This window comes from Rhincodon typus, chromosome 27 (assembly GCF_021869965.1).
Source record: "Rhincodon typus isolate 14 chromosome 27, sRhiTyp1.1, whole genome shotgun sequence".
In the NCBI taxonomy this organism is placed as follows: domain Eukaryota; kingdom Metazoa; phylum Chordata; class Chondrichthyes; order Orectolobiformes; family Rhincodontidae; genus Rhincodon; species Rhincodon typus.
In genome coordinates, this window is record NC_063358.1 from 6,201,431 (window position 1) to 6,223,729 (window position 22,299).

At 41.9% G+C, this 22,299-nt stretch overlaps 1 protein-coding gene across 3 annotated transcripts in view; it reads right to left on the reverse strand.

The window, feature by feature from the left end:
• si:dkey-34d22.1 (discoidin, CUB and LCCL domain-containing protein 1) overlaps window positions 1-22,299 on the reverse strand; it is a 127,603-nt gene that overhangs the window by 17,251 nt on the left and 88,053 nt on the right. For 2 of the 3 annotated variants that reach the window (XM_048613159.1, XM_048613158.1), the window contains 6 exons: window positions 19,094-19,227; window positions 16,686-16,723; window positions 13,573-13,773; window positions 12,137-12,261; window positions 11,864-12,023; window positions 2,958-3,056 (listed from right to left, as the gene is read on the reverse strand). In XM_048613159.1, coding sequence (XP_048469116.1) covers window positions 2,958-3,056; window positions 11,864-12,023; window positions 12,137-12,261; window positions 13,573-13,773; window positions 16,686-16,723; window positions 19,094-19,227 — 757 coding nt within the window. Of the gene's footprint in view, window positions 1-1,129; window positions 1,209-2,957; window positions 3,057-11,863; window positions 12,024-12,136; window positions 12,262-13,572; window positions 13,774-16,685; window positions 16,724-19,093; window positions 19,228-22,299 lie in introns of all 3 variants that reach the window. The other variant, XM_048613160.1, reaches the window with a different exon arrangement.

The following is a 22,299-nucleotide window of genomic DNA, read 5'->3' on the forward strand; positions in this document are numbered from 1 at the left end:
AATAAATATCGACTGTGAATCCATTGCTGATTGTTGGGAAAAACCTTTCTGTTCACTAATGTCCTTTTGGGAAAGAAATCTGCCATCCTTACCTTGACTGGCCTACATGTGACTTTAGACCCACAGCAATGCGGTTGGCTCTTTACTGCCCTCTGGGCAATTAGGGGTGGGCAATAAATGCTGCCTAACCAGTGATACCCTCATCCCGTGAATGAATAAACAAAAACCCTGAAGACATTTAAGAAGTATTTAGATGAGTACTTGACACACCATAGTATACAAGGCGATGGGCCAAGTGCTGGAAAATGGGATTAGATTAGATGGATGTTTGATGACTGGTACAGGAATGATGGGCCAAATGCTCTATGGCTCTAAGAAACTGAGAAACCCACTGGTTTTAAGCTTCTGCTAATTAATAGATTTGAAAATACATTTTTTTAATCATTCACAGGATGTGGGCATTACTGGCTAGACAGCATTTATTTCCCATCCCCAATTGCCCAGAAGGCAGTTTAAAATTCAACCACATTACTGTGGATCTGGAGTCACATACAGTCCAGATCAGGTAAGGATGGCAGTTTCCTTCCCTAAAGGATATTAGTGAACCAGATGGGCTTTTCCTGACAATTGACACTTTTAATGGCACTTTTAAGCTCCTTTGCCTTTAACAGGGTACATTGTGGAGATGCAATGATTAATACAGGTGAGTATTTATTTTATAAAAGGGAGCTCAATTCGTACTTAGATATAATTATCTCCCAAAAAAACAAAAGAACTGCAGACGCTGGAAATCTGAAACAAAAACTGAAATTGCTGGAAAAGTTCAGCAGGTCAGGCAGCATCTGTGGACAGAAATCAGAGTTAACGTTTCGGGTCCAGTGACCCCTTCTCAGAACTCTGATAATTATCACATGCTCATCCAAACGTTGTTCATAGTGCTTAATAATCTGCCTGTAGCCCCTGAAATATGTTATTTTGCATTTAAGATAATGATTAATTCTTCCCATAAATCTAGGCACTTCCCAGGTCTCATGAACATTATTGTCATTTATAGTCATCGTTGGACTCTTAATTCCAGAATTTTTTTATTGAATTCAAATTCACCCATCAGCTCTGGTGGGATTCAAACCTGAGATTCCAGAACATTCTGTAGGTCTCTCGATTAATGGTCCAGTGATAATACCACTTGGCCATCACCTTCCCATCACCTGTCAAGAGAGACACACCTAATTTAACCAAATGCAGAGATATTAGGTCAGATTCGTTCAATCAAGCTTTAGGAATTCAAGTATGACAAGTTGGTGTTTAAATAATTAGAATTACCCGGCATGCTCAGGCAGAAATTGATACAATATCCTCTGTAATTTCAGTAACCTCTGTAACAGCATTAATTCCCATGGTTCCTGGAGCTAATTGAGAATTGGACCAGTATTAAACCAATGGGTTAATTAACCAGGAAATTTTATAGTGCAGTTTGTCATATTGACCTGCTCTGTAGGTTACCTACTCTGCCACTTCCATTGAAGGGGTGTTATCTAATCCCTCATGTTCCTGCCAGAGAGATGCAGCCAACCTCTTTACTAGTTGGTCATTAGATAGTTAGTGAGTGAATTACAAGATGAGACGTGTAAACTATTTTGGGAAGGTCAGAAGGAGGGTTAAAAAACAGCTTCTCCATAAAAAGGTGCATGGTTGGTTCTGATCCACCTTCTTTCTCATGTTGAACTGGTGAAGAGCATACTGCAGCATCCTGCTTATGTTAAAACTATGGTTCAATCCCACTGGCTTTGTCAGGGTACGCGACCAGCAGCTCACTCGAGCGGATTAAAATCAGGAATCTTCAGCTTGTGCCATCGTCAGGGTGGCAAAGTAACCTGGGTAATTTGAAGTGCCTAGCTGCCAAGTTTGTGCGTGTATGAGCAGGACCTTGAGTTTTGTTTTGTCCTGTTTATTTAAATGACAATAATGTTCATGAGACCTGGGAAGTGCCTAGATTTATGGGAAGAATTAATCATTATCTTAAATGCAAAATAACATATTTCAGGGGCTACAGGCAGATTATTAAGCACTATGAACAACGTTTGGATGAGCATGTGATAATTATCAGAGTTCTGAGAAGGGGTCACTGGACCCGAAACGTTAACTCTGATTTCTGTCCACAGATGCTGCCTGACCTGCTGAACTTTTCCAGCAATTTCAGTTTTTGTTTCAGATTTCCAGCGTCTGCAGTTCTTTTGTGTTTTTGGGAGATAATTATATCTAAGTACGAATTGAGCTCCCTTTTATAAAATAAATACTCACCTGTATTAATCATTGCATCTCCACAATGTACCCTGTTAAAGGCAAAGGAGCTTAAAAGTGCCATTAAAACACTTGAAAATATTTTATGCCCGTCATCAAAAGCATTAATATTTTCTCAACAACATGATAGGAAGTAATATGTGTGCTCCAATAAAGGTCAGAATCCACCCCAGATCTGACGATGGGTGACACTTGAACATGTCTTATTTTTAGAGCTGCTGACACGGTAAAACATCTTTTTCCAGAATTTTATGTCTTTTTTATTCATTCATAGAATGTGGGTGTCACTAGCTAGGCCAGCGTTTATTGCCCATTTCTAAATGCTAGAGGCAATTAAGAGTCAACCACATTGTTGTGGGTCTGGAGTCGCATGTAGGCCAGACCGGGTAAGGACAGCTGCTTCCTTCGCTAAAGGACATTATTGAACTAGATGGGCTTTTCCAACAATCAACAATGAATTCATCGTCATCATTAGTCTGTTAGTTCCAGATTTTTAAAAAAAATTAAATTCAAGGTTCATCATCTGCCAGGGTGGGATTCAGACCTGGGACCTCAAACATTGTTGCATAATAGTCTAGTGATGAGGTCATAGTCTCCTTGAGCTTTAGATTTCAAGCATTTGTAGTTTTTTTGGTGTCTCTACAGTTTTATATTACCTGGTGAGTGTTTCTCCACCATCACTGGGTTTACTGGAGTGCTGCTTTCTGTGGGCTGCTCCGTTGGCTTGGGTAAAGGTTTTGAACTACGGGGTATACCTGGAAAGAAAACAAGAGTAGAATAAGTAAACCTCCAAACAAAATCCCTTGGGAGACTCTCCAAACAACATCATCCTCAAAATCTGTCGCCTCATTGCAAGACAGTTTGGAGAAGTTTCCTTAGTTGTTCTGGCAACAGAGAGAATTTTCTATATGTTCCCTTTCAGTCTCCTCCTTACACTATAATTTATGCTTTGCCCCTTTACATCCTTCTGTTAAGCTCCTCACACTCACCATCTCCTGGTATAACTCAAAATTCCAAGAATTTGATTCACCAAGATTTTCTTTTCCTCAAGGCTCTCGCAGTACCAGGCAACAGGTAGCAATCCACATCAGCCACAATTTCATTTTTGTGCAAACATTAAAATTCAGAGCGGAACAGGCCACACAACCCTTTGAACCTGTTGCCCAATTCAATGTAACTATGTCATTGGCAAGGAGCTAGAGTTTTAAAATGAAAGGCAGGAGATTTAGAGGGGATTTGAGAAAACGTGTTTTCATCCAGAAGGTAGTGGGGGTCTAGAATGCACTGCCTGCGAGGGCAGTTATAGAGTTATAAAGTCATATAGCACGGAAAGAGACCCTTTGGCCCAACTCATCAATGCTGACCAAGTTTGCTAAACTGAACTAGTTCCAATTATCTGCGTTTTGTCTATATCCCTGTTAACCTTTCCTATTCATGTACCTGTTCAAATTTCTTTTAAATTTTGTAATTGTACCCGCCTCTATCATTTCCTCTGGCAGTTTGTTCCACATATGCACCACCATCTGTGTGAAAATGTTGCCCCTTAGGTCCGTTTTAAATCTTCCCCTCTTATTTTAAATCTATGCCCTCTAGTTTTGGACTCCTGCACCCTAGGGAAAAGACCTTGGTTCTTCACCTTATTTATACCTGTCATGATTTTATAAATCTCAATAAGGTCACCTCTCAACCTCCTACACTCTAGGGAAAAAAGTCCCAGCCTATCCAGCCTCTCCTTATAACTCAAGCCTTCCAGTGTAGGTAACATCCTGGCAAATCTTTTCTGCACCCTTTCCAGTTTCCATCCTTCCTGTAGCAAGGCGACCAGAATTGTATGCGGTACACCAAAAGAGGCCTCACCAATGTCCTGTACAACTACAACGTAACATGCCAGCTCCTATACTCAATACTCCGACCAATGAAGGAAAATGCCTTCTTCACAACCCTGTCTACCACTTTCAAGGAACTATGTACCTGTGCACCTAGGTCTCTTTGTTCAGCCACACTCGCCAGGGCCCTAACATTAACTGTGTTACTCCTGCCCTGGTTTGTCTTACCAAAATGTATTTATCTAAATTAAACTCCATCTACCGATCCTCGGCCCTTTGGCCAAGCTGATCAAGACCTCGTTGTACTCTTAGATGACCTTCTTCACTTTTCAGTACACCACCAATTTTGGTGTCATCTGCATACTTACTAGCCATGTCCCCTATATTCTCATCCAAATTGTTTATATAAATGACAAACAACAGTGGACCCAGCATCGAGCCTTGTGGAAAACGCTGGTCAAGGCCTCCAGTCTGAACAACAACCCTTTACCACCACCCTCTGTCTCCTACTGTCAAGTCAATTTTGCATCCAATTGGCAAAGCTTTCCCTTGATCCCATGTGATCTAACCTTACTAATCAGCCTACCACGCGGAACCTTGTTGAAAGCCTTGCTGAAGTCCATTGAAGTTAATGTTCACTGTTGAGGCAGGAAACTGCACAATCTTTAAAAAGTACTTGGATGAGCATTTGAAATGTCATAACCTAGTGTGGGAAAGGGAACTAGTGTAGACTTAGTAGTACAGACTCGATGGGCCAAAGGGCCTCTCCTGAACTGAATGACTGCATGAATGAGATCACAGCTGATCTGGTGACTCCACATTCCCACTTGATCCAATAACCTTTCATGTCCATGCCCATCAAGGCTCTCCCTACCTCTGCCTTAAAAATACTCAAGGACACTGCTTCAGCTAGCATAGGAATACAACCTATGTTGATGATATAATCTATCTTGTCAAACGTAGGTGTTCTACAAAGTGATCACCCAGTCTCTGATTCATCTGCCCATTGCAGAGGAGACTACGTTCTGAGCAGCAAATACAGTAGACTGGATTGAGCCAAGTGCAGAGCAATCACTGTTTCACCTGGATGGTGAGTGTGGAGCCCTGGATAGTGAGGATGGAGGAGGTAAATGGTCAGACAGTACACCTTCCACAGAGAGGCCTCAGAAATGTCCACCTTTTTCCTCAATTGAGGGTTCCCCACCACAGTGGTTGACAGGACTCTCAGCTGTATCTGACCCAGTCCTGGACTTCTGCCCTCACCCCTTCCCCCTCAACACCGAAAGGGTCCCCCGGTCCTCACTTATTGCCCCATCAGCATCCACGTCCAAAGGATCACTAGCCGCCATTTCCGACAGCCCCAGTGGGATGCTACCATCAGACACATATTCCTCTCCCCTTCCTTGTCAGCCTTCCACAGGGACCGTTCCCTCTGGGACACCCTGGTCCACTCATCCCCCACTCCCAATACTTCCCCACAGCCCTACGGTACCTTTCATTGCAATTGCAGAAGATGTAACACCTGCCCATTTACTTCTCCATCTTCACTATCCAAAGGATCCAGCAATGTTCTGCTCAGTCACCTCAGGCCCTACAACTCTGTATCGAGGAACTTCTCAAGAAAAAGCAAGAAGCTCTCTTCATTCAATAATATATACTCAATAAAGGATCTTGAGTAGATTTGTAGCTCGGGTTGTGGATGCTATGATTGGTTCACTCACCAAGCTGGTTCATTACCCTGCTGGGTAACATCATCAGTGCAGCCTCTGATGAAGCGCTGTTGTGTTTTCCCACCTAATATTAAAACTCTGGGGTCTGTTGGAGTTGATTACCTCATTTTCAGCTTTTCTTTGCAGTGGTGTATATATAGGGTATAATTCTATGTGTTTATTGATGGCCTTCCTAGTGGAGAACCAGGCCTCTAGAAATTCCCGTGCTTGTCTCTGTTTGGCCTGTCCTAAGATCCTGGTGATGTCCCAATTGAACTGGTCGTTCTCCTTATCCAAGTGAATGGAGATGAGTGAATATTGATCGTGTCTTTTTGTTGCTAGGTGGTGTTCCTGTATTCTTGCGGTCAGTTTCCTTCCTGTCTGTCCAATGTAATGACTGTCGCAGACCTTGCATGGAATCTTGTATATCACGTTGGTTCTGTCTATAGTGGGTAAGGGGTCTTTGGTTTGAGTTAGCAGTTGGCGTAGGGTTGATGGAGGTTTGTGTGCCATTCTGATGCCCAATGGTTGGAGGAGTGTTGTGGTCAGTTCGGATATGTTCTTTATGTACGATAATGTGACGAGTGTGTCAGGGCGTACTGTACCTTCCTGTTGTTGTTTGCGTGATAGGCATCGTCGGACCCAGCTGTTCCGGTATCCGTTTTCCTTAAATAGTTGGTAGAGGTATTTTTCTTCATTTTGGCACAGTCCCGGGTTGCTGCAGTGTGTTGTCGCTTGTTTAGATAGTGTTTTCACGCAACTTCGTTCGTGGGTGTTGGGATGATTGCTGTTGAAATTCAGGACTTGATCCATGTGTGTGGCCTTTCTGCGTACCTTTGTCAGAAATTCCCCATTGGCCCTGCGTTCTACCATGATGTCTAGGTGGATTGACCATTGGAAATGTAGCGGAGTGTGTCTGGGTGGGATGCTATTTGGACGGTTGGACCCTATATATACAACACTGCAAAGAAAAATTGGAAATGAGGTAATCAACTCCAACGAACCCCAGAGTTTAAATATCAGGCGGGAAAACACAACAGCGCTTCATGGAAGCTGCACTGATGATATTACCCAGCAGGGTAATGAAACGTCTGTGAACTAATGAATCAGCTCGGCAATAGAACCAACCACAATATACTCAACTCTCAGCAATGCATACAGTCAGCATCAGTGCAATTTTTATCCTATTCTATCCACACCAAATTTTATGAGTAAGGCCAGCAAGACAATCACAATTATACTTGGATTATGAGCAAGTTTATGGTGTGGGAAAATCTCCAGCAACTGGGATTAAGACAGTCCAGACACATTTCACATGGGATCACACAACTAGAATACAGCAGATTTTTGTACCAATAATCTGGGCCACGTTCAAATCTAGTTTTCCAAAGCCAAAAGCCAGTGCTTAACTCACTGCACCATTCAGTCCCCAGTTCCATTTAGAATTTTTGAGAAATGTAAGAGAACATTTTTCCCTTCAAAGGGGAGTGATCCAATCTACCGATGAAATAATCAGCTCAGGAAGGATGTGGATGTATCATGTGATCTCCGAAACAATGACATCATGCAAAAAGCCACATCCTTCTTCAATTTATATGTAGCTGTTTATTTGTGTTTCAAACACAGTAATCAAAGCCATATGCAATTTATATTTCATTATCTCACATCAGTGGTTTGAAAAATGATGGTCTATTTCTCTCTGTGTAATAATTATACGGTTCAGAATAGACAAATACCCTGCAAGATTCCATTTTTCTCTTTTCAGCTGCAGGGTTTGTAACATATCTGAAAGCCTCCTTCTAGTTTGAATTTTTCAATCTTCATTTCCTCTCTCTCTCCTGCGTTAAATTTTTCAATCTTAACAACTTTACTTAGCTCAGTGTCTTTTTATTCTCACAGTTTGACCCTCCCCAGATCACAGCAAGTGGTTACTCACAAGGTATGCTGTCAAATTTTGTGATGGACAATATATTAAGATCCTTACAGTGTGGAAGTAGGCTATTCGGCCCATCGAGTCCACACCAACCCTCCTAACAGCATCCCACTCAGACACACGCCGCTACATTTCCATGGCTAATCCACCTAACCTACACATCCCTGAACACTATGGGCAATTTAGCACAGTCAATCCACCAAACCTGCACATTTTTGGACTGTGGGAGGAAACCAGAGTGCCCAGAGGAAACCCCATGGACACAGGGAGAATATACAAACTCCACACAGACAGCTGCCTCCAGTGATGCGAGGCAGCAGTGTTAAGCGCTGAGCCACCATGCCAACCTTATGCTGTGTCAATAAAAGGAGCTGATGTCGTATGATTAGTTTACCAGCAAAAACAAGAGTTGAAGTAGTGTCTGTTAGGCCCAGACCAACAACTATACATAAAGACGAGGTATCAGATCATGACATCCCATATTATAGGTCATGACCCTTGATGGAGTCATGAACTGAAATATTTAGGTTGTAAGCTGAGGCAGCAATAGCTGCTATGGAGCTCTGAATGAGTGCTAAGTGTTGCTTTAAATCTCGTGTTTTCGACAACGAATGGTCATAATTTTAGGTTGAGGGTTGGCAGGTTTAAATCATAGATGAGGAGAAATTATCTCACTCAAAGGGTCATGAATCTATGGAATTCAATACACCCTGAGTGCTGGGACATTGAATAAACTTGAGGAGGAAATAGATGTTTAATTAGTAACGGGTTGAAGGGTTATGGAGAGCGGGCAGGAAAGTGGAGTTGAGGCCAAGATGGATCAGCCATGATTGTATTAAATGGTCGAACAGGCTCGAGGGGTTGATTGGCCTACTTCTGCTCCTACTTCTTATGGTTCCAAAGATTGAGTGTGGTCTAACTTGCCAATTCCTGAGACCTCAATCCTGTCTTGAGAAAGCTTTGCAGAAAAATAGGTGCTTACGACTTGAAAAATCAGTGGAATAAGTAAACACTGTGCTCCCTCCCTCCCAAATGCCCCTGCCCCACCGTTACTGATGTCACATGTGTCTGAACCCCCCCTCCTCAATTGCCTGTGACTATCATGTCCCTCACCCCCACCCCTTCCTCCTTTCCTCCACTAGCACAGTGTCTCAGCCTCTGCTCTGCCAGATCACCTCTCCTCCGTCAGATTCCTCACCACATCACCCATTCTCCCCCACACCTCTCCACCATTACTCCCATCCCCACACCTGTCACAACCCTGGGAATATATCGGGAACAGAGAAAATTGAGAAAGAGATCAGGAGCTTAGCCAGTAACCCAATCCCAAACTAAACTTGTCCCACCTGCCTGCACTTGGCCCATATCCCTCCAAACATTTCTTGTTCATGTACTTATCCGAATGTCTTTTAAATGTTGTCATTTTACCCGCATCCACCACTTCCTCAAGAAGTTCATTCCACACCAGAACCATGCTCTGCAAAAAAAAATTGCCCCTTATGTCTTCCTATGTCTTTTCTAAATCTTTCTCCTGTCACCACAAAAAGTGCCTCCTGGTCTTGAAACACCACACTTTAGGGAAAAGACACCAGCTATTCATGTTATCTATACCCTTCATGGTTTTATAAATCTGTATAAGGTCACCCCTCAATCTCATACACTCGAGCAGAAAATGTCTGAGCCTATCCAGGTTCTCCTTATAACTCAAAGCCTCAATCCCTGGCAACATCCTGATAAATCTCTTCTGAACCCTCTCCAGCTTAATAAATCCTTTAATAAAGATATTATTTATATGTTAAGTTCTAGAAAACCAATAGGAAAGTAAGCTGAAATTTGATTAACATGCAAGTAACGTGGATTGCTCTCTAGCTGAAAGTCAATTAACCTGTTATTTGGAATAGGAACACACAAAGAACACATAAGCCCAAATTTTCCGATCTGCGCAGGTAGCATGGATTGGTTCATTACAGAGACCAGCCCCCCTTTTGATGGCAGTAGTTGTTGCATTGTGGTAATTAAACAGTTTCAGGAAAGCCTCTGGTGGTTTTTGAAAGAAAGTAAATGGGTAAGGAACATGGGAGAGAAGATAGGGTGTCATGTAGGTGAGAGGGTAGGTGCTAGATGGGTAAGCAGGGTAGGATGCCAGGTGGTTCAGGAGGGTACGGTTTCTGGAAGGAGAGAGAATAGAGTGTCATATGGATGAGGAGGTTAGTGTGACAGTTACATGGATGACAGTGTAGGTTAGGTCAGCTGCCGGGGAAAGGAGGGGTTACAGTCAGTGTGATTTGATTTTGACTTTATTGTCACGTGTATTTTACAGCAAGAATACAATAAAATACAGTGAAAAGCTTTCATTTGTCACCTTAAAATGGTGCCATTTTGAATAAGTATAAAAGAGAAAAAAGAAAAAAAGGGAAGATATAGATTGAAGAGAGTCCATCAACCCTGAGCCAGCTTATCACTGTCAACGACACCTACGTTGCCACTCTGCCACTAATACTTTTCCACTGCCTACACAGGACCCAACCAACATCAAAGTTGCTGATTCTCATGCGCCATCTTTGTTGCTGAGCCAATACTTCTCCGCCACTACCTCGCTGCCATCTGTGGTGGACCAACCAATATCAGAGGCACATTGCATCTCATCAGTGCTGCCACGTTGCCATTCTGTCAGTGGTTTGCCTTTGCTGTCGCCAGCGCTGGACCCAACCAACAACAAAGTTGCCGATCTTCAGGCGCCATCTTTTGCTGCTGGGCCTACCTCGCCGATGTCGTCTGTGCTTGCTTTGGGAAAGTAACTAAGGGGCTCACTCTCCTGCGCGCTGGGCCCAGTCGAGGTCCACGCCCTGGGCCCAGCTCGAGACCATTCAAGGTCTGTGCCCTGGGTCCGTTCTCGCCACTGCTGAGGGCGTGCAAGGTCAGGTCAAGATGACTAAGTAAAAAATAAAGAAAAGAGACAGAAAGAAAAAGAAATAGAAAAGCTGTCAGAGCAGACGAGCTCTGGCATAGAAACCCTACTCTGCCGCCATTTTGGTCTGGTCAGTGAGAGTGATCACAGGGTTGGCCAGTTTTGTAGTTAGCCAGGAGTTACAACAGGTTTTAATCTTCCAGTGTTTCCCTGCTAACTATAAAGATAAGTAAATTGGAATCTTCTGAACTCTAAAATTTTAACTCAGAGACATTATTGGACAGTTCCAGATACCAGTTAACTCCCTACTGGAAGTTTAAACTTGCCAAGCCAATACCAGGTAGTCAATGTATCAGGGCCTCCAAGAGATTATTTTCAAAGAATTAATGTCCAGATCTTCTGAATAGGATATGGCCATTTTCTGACTTAACTGGAAGATCAGGGCTGTAATTCTTTAGGAACAATCCATCACTTCAAAATATTGAATTTATTTTGCCTTATTTGATTTTAGAATGTATGCAACATTGGCAAGGCCACGTTTTTGGCTATTCTTAATTGGCCTAAGTGATTGTTTTATAACGAGGAGAGTTCTAAGTTCACTTCAGAGAATGCTCAGAGTCAAGGTGTTACAAGCCTGGGATGGTATATTGACCAGGGCAAGATCCTCCTCCTGATTGACATTATGTGATTTGGTTGAATTTTACATTATGACAATATTTACACTACTGTCCCTCCCATCCCAGGGCTCATTCACTTTTGAACAGAATATAGAAGACTGTTTCAAAAACAGAAATTGCTTGAAAAACTCAACAGGTCTAGCAGCGTCTGTGGAGAGGAAGCTGAGTTAACATTTCAGGTCTAGTGATCCTTAACAGGCCCTTAACAGAGGGCTCACTAGACCTGAAATGTTAACTTCGATTTCTCTCCACAGATGCTACTTTTTCCAGCAATTTCTGTTTTGCTTTCTGATTTTCAGCATCTATAGTTCTTTCAGTTATTTTGTTTGTAGAAGACAGTTTTTGTGTGGATATTAGCACCGCAGGCCCTAGGTTATTGATCTGGGGCTGACATCATACTCAGCCATTATGAGTAACGAACATTGATGTACGACACCACACCACACACACACACCCCTGCCCCGCCAAGACAAAAAAAAACAAAACAATGTGAGAAGCAGGATCTTTACCAATTCGGATTCTTTGCGAGGCCTTGCAACCAAGCAGCTCCACCTTCATAGCTATCCTTTGGTACCATGTCTGTGGTGTAATGCGAACATACCGCCCCACGAAAGATGGGATAAAATTGTTGCGAACCGATTGGGGGTCATTCATGTTGCCTTCAAAAATCTTTTGGTTGAAAAGAAAAAGGTAAAAATAAAACAGAGAACAAAAGGTTCTGGAGGTCTATAGTGCAGCATTCAATTATTAAGCATCAGTGTCACAGTTTGACTGAGAATTACCTTGCCTTCCTTGCTGTTTCTAGTCTTATAGGTTCTCCACGTTTTCCCATCTCTGCTGTAGGAAACCTTATATGTTTTCACATAGAAGTTATACCCGTTTGTCATGCTGCCTTTGGTCACAATCCCTGAAATTATAGGTGGTGCAAAATACATGCTTATTTACACAGGTAATAGACTTATTATAGAATCCCTACAGTATAAAAGCAGGCCATTTGGCCCTTTGAGTTCATACCAACACTCCAAAGAGCATCACACCTAGACCCACACCCTTCCTGTAACTCTGCATTTCCCATGGTCAATCCACATGTTTGGACTGTAGGAGGAAACCCACGCAGATACAGAGAGAATGTGCAAACTCTACACAGACAGTTGCCCGAGGGTAGAATTGAACCTGGGTGCCTGGTGCTGTGAGTCAGCAGTGTTAACCACTGAGCCAATATGGCATAATAGGACATAATACACTGGAAAATTGTATTTATACATTTTGAAAAATTCATAGTCAAGATTGAGTTTACTCAATGCCCTTATTTATAAGAAGAGTTACATTTCACAACCACAGGACATGCAATGTGCTCTATTAAAGCATTCAATAAGAAAACGGCATTCAAACCAACAAATAACAAACAAAAATGCACAAAAGCAGCAAAAAGATTTGCTTCTGAAGCAGAAGTGTCTGAAGTGTATTTGTGAAATGTTGCTGAGGGCCCAATCTATAGGCAAGGTTAAATTCCAGGACTGACTGGGGTGCTGAGCAGAAGTGAAATAGTTGGTGCCTTGGTGCTGAATCCAAATACTTGGTCTTACCAACTTGGAACGATTGCAGACTATTTACACTGCACATTCAGTACTCATGACTCAACATCTGAAATTTTCAAGCAATTTTGAATGCGCACGATTATGGTTTAATGTATAACTTAACTGAGTTCTTTGACTCTGACAAAAATTGGATAGGTGGTGGAATAGTGAGTTTGCCCGCTGCCCTTTCACCTCTGAATCCAAGCCCCTACTTAGTGGGATCAATGCCTCTTTCTAACGCCAGTTGCAAATGTCCAAAGAAAATTAAAATCACACAGCTTTGGATCCAGTCAGTATAGGAACACATCATAACATTTCCCATAATTTATCACAAAATGATTCCATCTCATTAGCAGTAGAAAATAGGTATGCAATAACCTAACCTGGTTAACAGGGTAACAGTTACCGATGGTTCACACTGTAGTCTGAAAGGGTAACTTTTGCTCACAAATGTACGAACAAGAAACAAGAGCAGGCCTCTCGGCCCTTCGAGCCTGCTTCCCTACTCAATAAGATCATGGCTGATGTGATTTTAACTTCAGGTCTGCATTCCTGCATATCCCCAATAATCTTCAAAACCTTTGAGAATCATTGCCGTAATTTGTTGAAACCAAAACTTGTCTATTTAATATTGCACTGACCTGTGACATTCTTCCGTTCTCCCAAGTCTATTTGCAGCCATTGGTCCTCAGTGAGTGAGTCTGCTGCCCATGCCCATGGATACCCATCGTTGCTGATATTTGCTTTGTCAGGGGACCAGACATGCCACTCTCCAATGTTGTTCTTCTCTTTCCAAGAGGATGAGGCATTAAAGTGTCTGGTCTTCAAGACAGTATCACAATCTAAGAAGAGTGAAACAAGTGACAAATTGGTTACCCTGAGTGCGTATGTTTTCTTTCTGCTCAAACTCTTCCTATCTCTACAGTTTTGAGCGTCCTCCATGGAGATTAATTTAAATTCCAGATTTAGATTTATTTATTCGTTGCATGTACTGAGTATAGAAATACGTAAGTACAGCGAAAAGTGCACAAAGTCACCATTCGCTGGCCCCCACTTGGATTGTATGGAGTGAAATAGCATCTCTTTTCAGCTCAGGCAGTGGCAGTGGCACTATGATTGGTCAAGCTGCAGATCTTAATAATGACTCATTTACAGTGGTTGTAGAGGGCAATAAGTATCAATGGATCCAAATCAGCAAGGAGTCAGTTCGGGGTGAACTTCAACCCATGATTGTCTCTTTTACACCCATCAAATAAACAGCGAGAAAGTGAAGTGCATCTCAGCCACTCAGAAGAAACCTAAGGCTCAATGGATGCAATAGTCAGGTGGATCAATAAGTGGTTAATGTCCCCCATACCTTGAGGGGGACATAATGTGAGACAAAGAATCCTTCAAAGAGAAAACAAAAAGCTTCTGATCCTAAAATCTTATACAGTACATAGCTGGCTTGTTCCTGTACCAATAACTAATTGATATAGAATACTTTCCTACCTAAAGCTCATTCAGCTGAATTGAATTTTATTTGCAAAGACACATGATCTTTTCAAATCCCTTCTTAAATAACACAGTGAAGTAACAAAGGAAAATCAGATTGTTCACATTGGTTTTCAGGGACTGGAGTTGGAACTTAGAACATCTTTAATTAATCTCAGGATGTGGATATTTACATTCTCAGAAACAGTACAGATCACAATTTAGCTGAATTATAGCAGAATAATAAGCCAGGCTTACCAATTACTGTCAGAATTGAGGCTATTGCTTGACTTATATAATGGGAAATATCATGAAACATATACTCACTCAATAAGAATACTTCTGACATTACATTATCAGAGAGAAAAACAACTGCCAGCAAATCTCCACTCCACTGAGCAATTTCAGCAGCAAAAGCCAAATAAATGAGTAAATGCTAAAACTGGACTAATAAATTAAAATCCACATTTAGTAAAACATTTCACCTTCTAGTGGCACTGGCCTGATAGCTATCTTACAAAAGCATCATGTTTCATTAGTCCTGGTATGCATCTCACTGCACAGGCTCGGAAATGCCATGGTGAGAACATCCCGTAGAAGCTGGTAGAACTCATAATTTTCACACTATCAACTGATTAAAAAGAAAACTATTTACTCTATTTATAGCCAGCAGTATTTTGAGTTTATTAAAAGACTTAATAATAAATAAAGTTATCTGCCTAATCCTACCATCGGAGTCAGCAAACCTTACAGACAAGACTGCACAACAGTAGCTTGAATTCAGGATTCCAGAGATATTCTAACCAATTTACTAACAAATCTGTAATCCTACAGTGCCTATCTTAAAGTGGTTTAAAGCGAGTCTGTCAGATCTCATTTATCTAAATGTAGCAATCTCCAACTATTACTATAAAAATATCACCTTTATTTATTGCTAGAAGTCAATAGATTTCTTATTACTGTTCCTACGCAGCAGGCATCACAAATCCTGGAACAGGAAATTATAGTCTATTACGCAGTTAGACAGGATCTTGCTGTGTGTCAGATGGTTGTCATGCTAGCCTACACAACAGTAGTCATTGCTGTTCAGAATAGCTATTTGCATATGTTGCCACGTTCTTAAGATACATGATAAAATCCTATATAAATGCAAGCTAGTTGTTTCTGTCAATTAAAATTGAGAGTCTGGTACAACCCTCCTCTCCACATCCTAAAAGCTCTGGCCTATTAAATTCAAGTATACATGCACATTAGAGGAATCTTGTGATGTGGATGTAGTGTCCCTACCTCTGAGCCAGGAAACCTAGGTTCAGGTCCCACTTGCTCTAGAGGAGTGTCTTGATATTTCTGACCAGGTTGATAAGGGAAACTAGCTACATACACATCAGAGGCAGGGAAGGCCACTTGGCCTCTTTGGCCTTTGCCACCATTCAACATGGCTCATAAAATTATGGCCTCAACTCTACATTTCTGGCAATCCCCTAATTTTTGACTGTCTTGTTGGTCAAGAATCTACCTATCTCTGCCTTAAATGTGTTCAATGACCTTGCTTCCAATGCTCTCTGGGGAAGAGAGTTCCAGAATCTAAGAGAAAGGAATCATCCACATCTCCATCATAGATGGGAGATGCCTTATTTCTAAACTGTGTCCCCCAGTTCTAACTTCTCCTACGAGGAGAATCTTCCTCTCACTGTCCACTCAATCCGGTCACCTCGAGATCATCTATGTTTCAATAATTATTACCCACACTTTCCCCCCTGTTGTCAAGTCTCGTTTTAGTACTACAGGATCATCCTGGAGGACCTGGTCTCCTTATGTCTCTACAATAACCTGCTTTCTCAGTCCACTTTTCAGGAGTCCCTTCAATTCTCACCTCTAACATAAAGCATAAGGACCTTAAGAATATCTTAATCTCAAGAGATAAAATTATCTCCAAAAATACGACGTTATGAAGTACAATGAGACATTTCTATTTTAAAAGATGCTTTATGAATTGAAGTTATCCTCCCTTTTGACTCCAAACACTAATTATTGCCAATGTATTCCATGAAAACTGCAGTTTCATGTGGAATTTGGTGAGGGAGTAAAAGTACTTTAATCATCTGTCATTCTGACTGTGGGCCAAGAGTTTCACATTGTTTAATTTCTTCCATTTGCAAAATTGTACTGACTGCTTCATCCTAACTGTAATAGTGCATGTAACAGTTTTCAGTTTTCACTTGTAAAGATTGTTTGACCATTTCTGTGAACAATATGGTGCCATTAAAGTTTGTTCTTTTACCTTTCCTGATTTTGATCCGTTTTTCAGACAAAGAACCTCTGGAAGAAATGGAGACATTAAAGATTAAGAATGATCATTGAACCAGATTCCCTAAGCAAAATGTACACCATTTCACTATGAAAGGGTTTTTACTGATGCAGGTTAAATGTAATACACAAGCCTTTCTGGAGGTTAATAATGATTGGCACTTGGTTACTTTTTTGTGCATTGTGGCTGAGGCAGTCATGTACTAAATATTAAATAATATTTTTAATACTCCATTCTACAAGCAAGATAGTTCAAGTTCCAGTTTCCATCAATCCAGACACTGCAATTTATGTATTGTTTCTATATTTTGCCCTTTCCTGGCACCCACAACACCGAAAGAAAATGAAACTCAAATAAAATGTATTGTCCCACGAATGAAGTCAAGTTGTTCACATTTTGAAAACGAAATGCCTCACTGAGGCCCAGAGGCACATTTTTAAGTCATGAAATCCTGCAAAATGTGGGCAGGATCTTCCATTTGGTGTTGGGAGCTTGATGGCAGGATCAACTCAAGGTGTCAATCCCATACTGTGTTGGGATTGGTCATCTCGACATAATTCTCCAAGGAATGGCCAATTAGTTTCCAGAGGATGCACTTGCACTTTCAAGTGAGGATTCTGGGCAGCTTCTTGATGTTGGAGGACCAACAAAAAGTCCTCCAGCACTTGTCTGCCATTTCAGGAAGTGAGACAGTGGTTGTGTCATGATGAAGGCGCTCAGCACTTTCAATCATACGCAAAAATAAAACTTGCCACAGCTGTGGCTAGCCCCCTGCTCCTTCCTCAGTGTGGGAATGGTGGGGTAAGTTTGTCTTTACATTGACCTCTGCCCAACCCCCTCATTCCCCACGGGAAGCCATAATCTTTCAATATGTTTTGACCACCCCAGAGCATTTTCCTGTTGAAAGACAAATTCCTGTCAGTGTGGGATATAGGCACAAACAGGGACCTTAACATGGTTCCATTAACTACCACCACAATGTGTCTTTCACAAAATCAGCTGGCAAACTGACAGTTAAGAAACTCCAGGCTTCCCTGCTACTCATCCTGCCCCTGCCTCATAATCAAATCCTGCCCTGTGTCTTTTCCTGTAAAACTAATCCAAAGAAAGGATATATTGCAATCATGATTTTTGATAAAAGACACGTTTTGTAATTAAAACATCTAGGGCTGAATCTTAAGGCTTTTTGTCTTGATGCGATTTATGTCATGTTGTTTGGAAGGATTTTTGCTGTAAGGTCCAACAACATTTCTCACCATATCTCACCAAACAATTCCCTACCCCACTCCCTACAGCAATCCACACGTCCAGTTCAAGCCCCATCTGACCACGTGCTGTTCCCATAACTGCTGGCTGAAGGTGCAATGTGCAAGGCAGGTTTGTTATGATCATCCAGGTAGACTCAGAGTGTGTGAACATTATGAGAGCTAGCGAAGAACTTGGAGGTATGGCCTGGTCCAGTCCATGTACTGGGCTCATGTCCAGATAGTGTCTGTGCTGTAGCATTTGAATGATAGTTCCTCGTGCAGCATTGAAGTGCAGACACATACTGTACGTATGTATTCTGAGGGGTTTATGGGACTGGCACATGTTGGATGCCAGTGTCTCTGGACTTGGGGTATGTATATGGTAGATGCCCATGAGACCATAAGATATAGGAACAGAATTAGGCCATTCTGCCTATTGAGTCCACTCTGCCATTCAATCATGGCCAATTTGTTTCTCAACCCCACTTTCCCCGCAACTCTTGATCCCATGGAGTGTACCCTGAGATGTTGGCGCCTGGTGGCCATCATGGAGGTACTTTGGAGCAAGCAGTGTGCTGCAGTCACCAGGAACCTGCTCCAACTTCCATGCCGAGAATTCTCGACATCTAGTTTGACCAGTGCATTTGGTAAGAATGGAAGTTTAATATTGAAAACCAGAGTTGTGCTATTAATAATGGTGTTTAACAAGCAATAAAGCCCCCTTAAACAAGAACAAAAATTGCTGGAAAAGCTCAGCAGGTCTGGCAGCATCTGTGGAGAGAAATCAGAGTTAACATTCCAGTGACCCTTCCTCAGAAGGAAAGGCTGACTTTGATTTCTCTCCACAGATGCTGCCAAACCTGCTGAACTTTTCCAGCAATTTCTGTTTCTGATTTACAGCATCCACAGTTCTTTCAGTTTTTATTAATTCCCACTTCATTGGCAACTGGCCTGCTGCTTTGAGACAGATCAAAAACATGCAGCGAGACGTGAGAGGAATTGGAATTTCTGCTGGCATTCCCCAAATTACCTGCTGTAGCACTGACACCATTTCTCTGGGCATTTGTGCCTGTGTTATGGCAGCAAACCATGAGACGTGCCAAAGAAACTGCAACTGGAGTTTATCCTACTTACGTTCTAGTTAAAATTCCATTTGCAGAAGCTGCTTCATACAGAGTGATGCCTTTGTTCAGAATTGCTGAGAATTGACCCCCTAGCTCATCTGCTATTGCACCAGCATGGAGAGCTGCTTTACACAAGACAGATGTCTATGGGACAGAAAATAATGTGTTATCTTCAACTCATTTCATAAACATTGTGAATACATGCTGGATCAAGTCAGGATGGGTGGTGCCACCTTCATCATCGATGCTTCAAGTGACTGCTATCCTAATACCGTTCTTCACAATGCTTGAAGTCTCAAATGTACATGGCATTTGACAACAACAACTTACATTTATGTAGCTCCTTTAATGTAACAGACTGTCCCAAGGCAATTTGCAGGAACGTTATTAAACAAAAAGCATACTCAGCCAACAAAATATTGGGATGGAGTGTGAATCAAGTGGATCATAGAGGGCAGTGAATCTGTGGATTTCTTTACCCCAGACAGCTATTGAAGCTGGGTCATTAAGTATATTAAAGGCTGAGATAGATAGATTATTAATCAGGAAGAGAATCAAGGATTATAGGGAAAAGGCAGGAAAGTGGAGTTTGCAGCAGTGGAGGGCTTGAGCTATAAGGAGAGGCTAAATAGGCTGGGGCTATTTTTCCTGAAGTTTTGGAGGTTGAGGGGTGACCTTATAGAGGTTTATAAAATCATAAGGGACATGGATAGGGTGAATAGTCAAGGTCTTTTCCCCAGGGTTGGGGAGTCTGAAACTAGAGGGGCATAGGTTTAAGGTGAGAGGGGAAAGATATAAAAGGGACCTAAGGGGCAACTTTTTCACGCAGAGGGTGGTGCGTGTATGGAACAAGCAGCCAGAGTAGGTGGTGGAGGCTGGTACAATTACAACATTTAAAAGGCATCTGGATGGGCATGTGAATAGGAAGGGTTTTGAGGGATGTGGGCCAAATACTGGCAAATGGGACTAGATCAGTTTAGGACATCTGGTCAGCATGGACAAGTTGGACCGAAGAGTCTGCTTCCATGCTGTAGGACACTATGACTCTATGGAGTTTAAGTCATCTGCCTAATTTCATTTTATGTGGCTCAGCGCCTAATTTCCATTTTACAAACACCACCCCTACCTCCGGAAAAATGCTTTGGGTTTATTAATACATTAAAGGCGTTATATAAATTGAAGTTGTATTTGGCCAGGACAGCCATGCATTGGAATTTTAACATTTAGAAGGGAAGCGGCCGTATGTAAACATGTTACATTGTAATTAGAATCCCCCAGCAGTTGTGGTGCCATTGTAGTTTATAATTGAAAACAATGATGGGAAATGCACAATGACACAAGAGTTTGTAACATAATGAAAAGAAGATATTAACCAACACCATTCCAATTTATTTATCCTTATCTAAAATACTTTACAAGTACAAAAGAAAAACTGAGCTCAAATCAAAGAGACCTAGGGGTGCAGGTTCACAGTTCCTCGAAGGTAGAGTCGCAAGAAGATAGGATAATGAAGAAGGCATTTGGTACGCTTGCCTTTATTGGTCAGTGCATTGAATATTGGATTTGGGAGCAAATGTTGAGGCTGTACTGGACATTGGTTAAGCCACTTTTGGAATACTCCATTCAATTCCAGTCTCCCTGCTATAGGAAGATTGTTGTGAAACTTGAAATGGTTCAGAAAAGATTTACAAGGACGTTGCCAGGATTGCAGGGTTTGAGCTATAGGGAGAGGCTGAATAGGAGGACACTATTTTTCCTGAAGTGTCAGAGGCTGAAGGGTGACCTTATGGAGGTTTATGAAATCATGAGGGGCATAGATAGGGTGAAGAGCCAAGGTCTTTCCTTCAGAGTAGGGGAGTTCAAAACTAGAGGGCATAGGCTTAAGGTGAGAGGGGAAAGATTTAAAAAGGGACCCAAGGGGTAACCTTTTCATGCAGAGGGTGGTATGTGTATGGAACAAGCTGCCAGAGGAAGTAGCAGAGGCTGGTACAATTACAACATTTAAAAGGCATCTGGATGGGTATATGAATAGGAACAGTTTAGAGGGATATGGGTCAAATGCTGGCAAATGGGACTAGATTAATTTAAGGTATTTGGTTGGCATGGACTAGTTGGACTGAAGGCCTAGTTCCATGCTGTACATTTCTATGACATTTGCAGATGATTAAAAAAAGGTGGAGGGACAGGAAGTATTGAGGAGGCGGGTAGGCTGCAGAAGGATTTAGACAGGTTAGCAGAGTGGGCAAAGAAGTCGCAGATGGAATACAACATGGGCAAGTGTGTGGTCATGCACTTTGGTAGGAAGAATAGAGGTGTGGACTATTATTTAAATGGGGAGAAAATTCAGAAATCTTAAGTGCAAGTGGACTTGCGAGTCCTAGTCCAGGATTCTGTTATGGTAAACTTGCAGGTTGAATCAGTAGAAGGTCAAATACAATGTTGGCATTTATTGCGAGACGACGAGAATGTAAAAGCAGGGATGTACTTCAGAGGCTTTATAAAGCTCTGGTCAGACCACATTTGAAATATTGTGAGCAATTTTGGGCCCCATTCCACAGAAAGGATGTACAGGCCCTGGAGTGGGTCCAGAGGAGGTTCATGAGAATGATCCCAGGAATGAACGGCTTAAGATATGAGAAACGTTTGAGGACTCTGGGTCTATACTTGGAGTTGAGAAGGATGAGGGGAGATCTAATTGAAACTTACAGAATACTGAAAAGCCTGGACACAGTGAACGTTGGGAAGATGTTTCCATTGGCAGGAGAAACTAGGACCCAGGGCACAGCCTTAGAGCAAAGGCAAGATCTTTTAGTTCGGAGATAAGGAGAAACTTCTTCAACCAGAGAGTGGTGAACCTATGGAATTCACTGCCACAGAAGGCTGTGAAGGCCAGGTCATTGAGTATATTTAAGACAGAGATAAATAGGTTCTTGATTGTTAAGGATCAAGAGTTATGGAGAGACAGTGTGAGAATGGGGTTGAGAAACTTATCAGCCATGATTGCATGGTAGGGCAGACATGATTGGCTGAGTGGCCTAATTTCTGCTCCTATGTCTTATATTCTTATGGACTCTATGACTCTATCCAAATGGATCTATTTGGATTCATTAGCAGAAAATTCAGCAAGGAACAGACAAACCCAAAGGACATTGAGATGTCCATAGTGATCATAATTAATTTGATTCCAATGAGTGGTATAGATTAAAATTTCCTTTC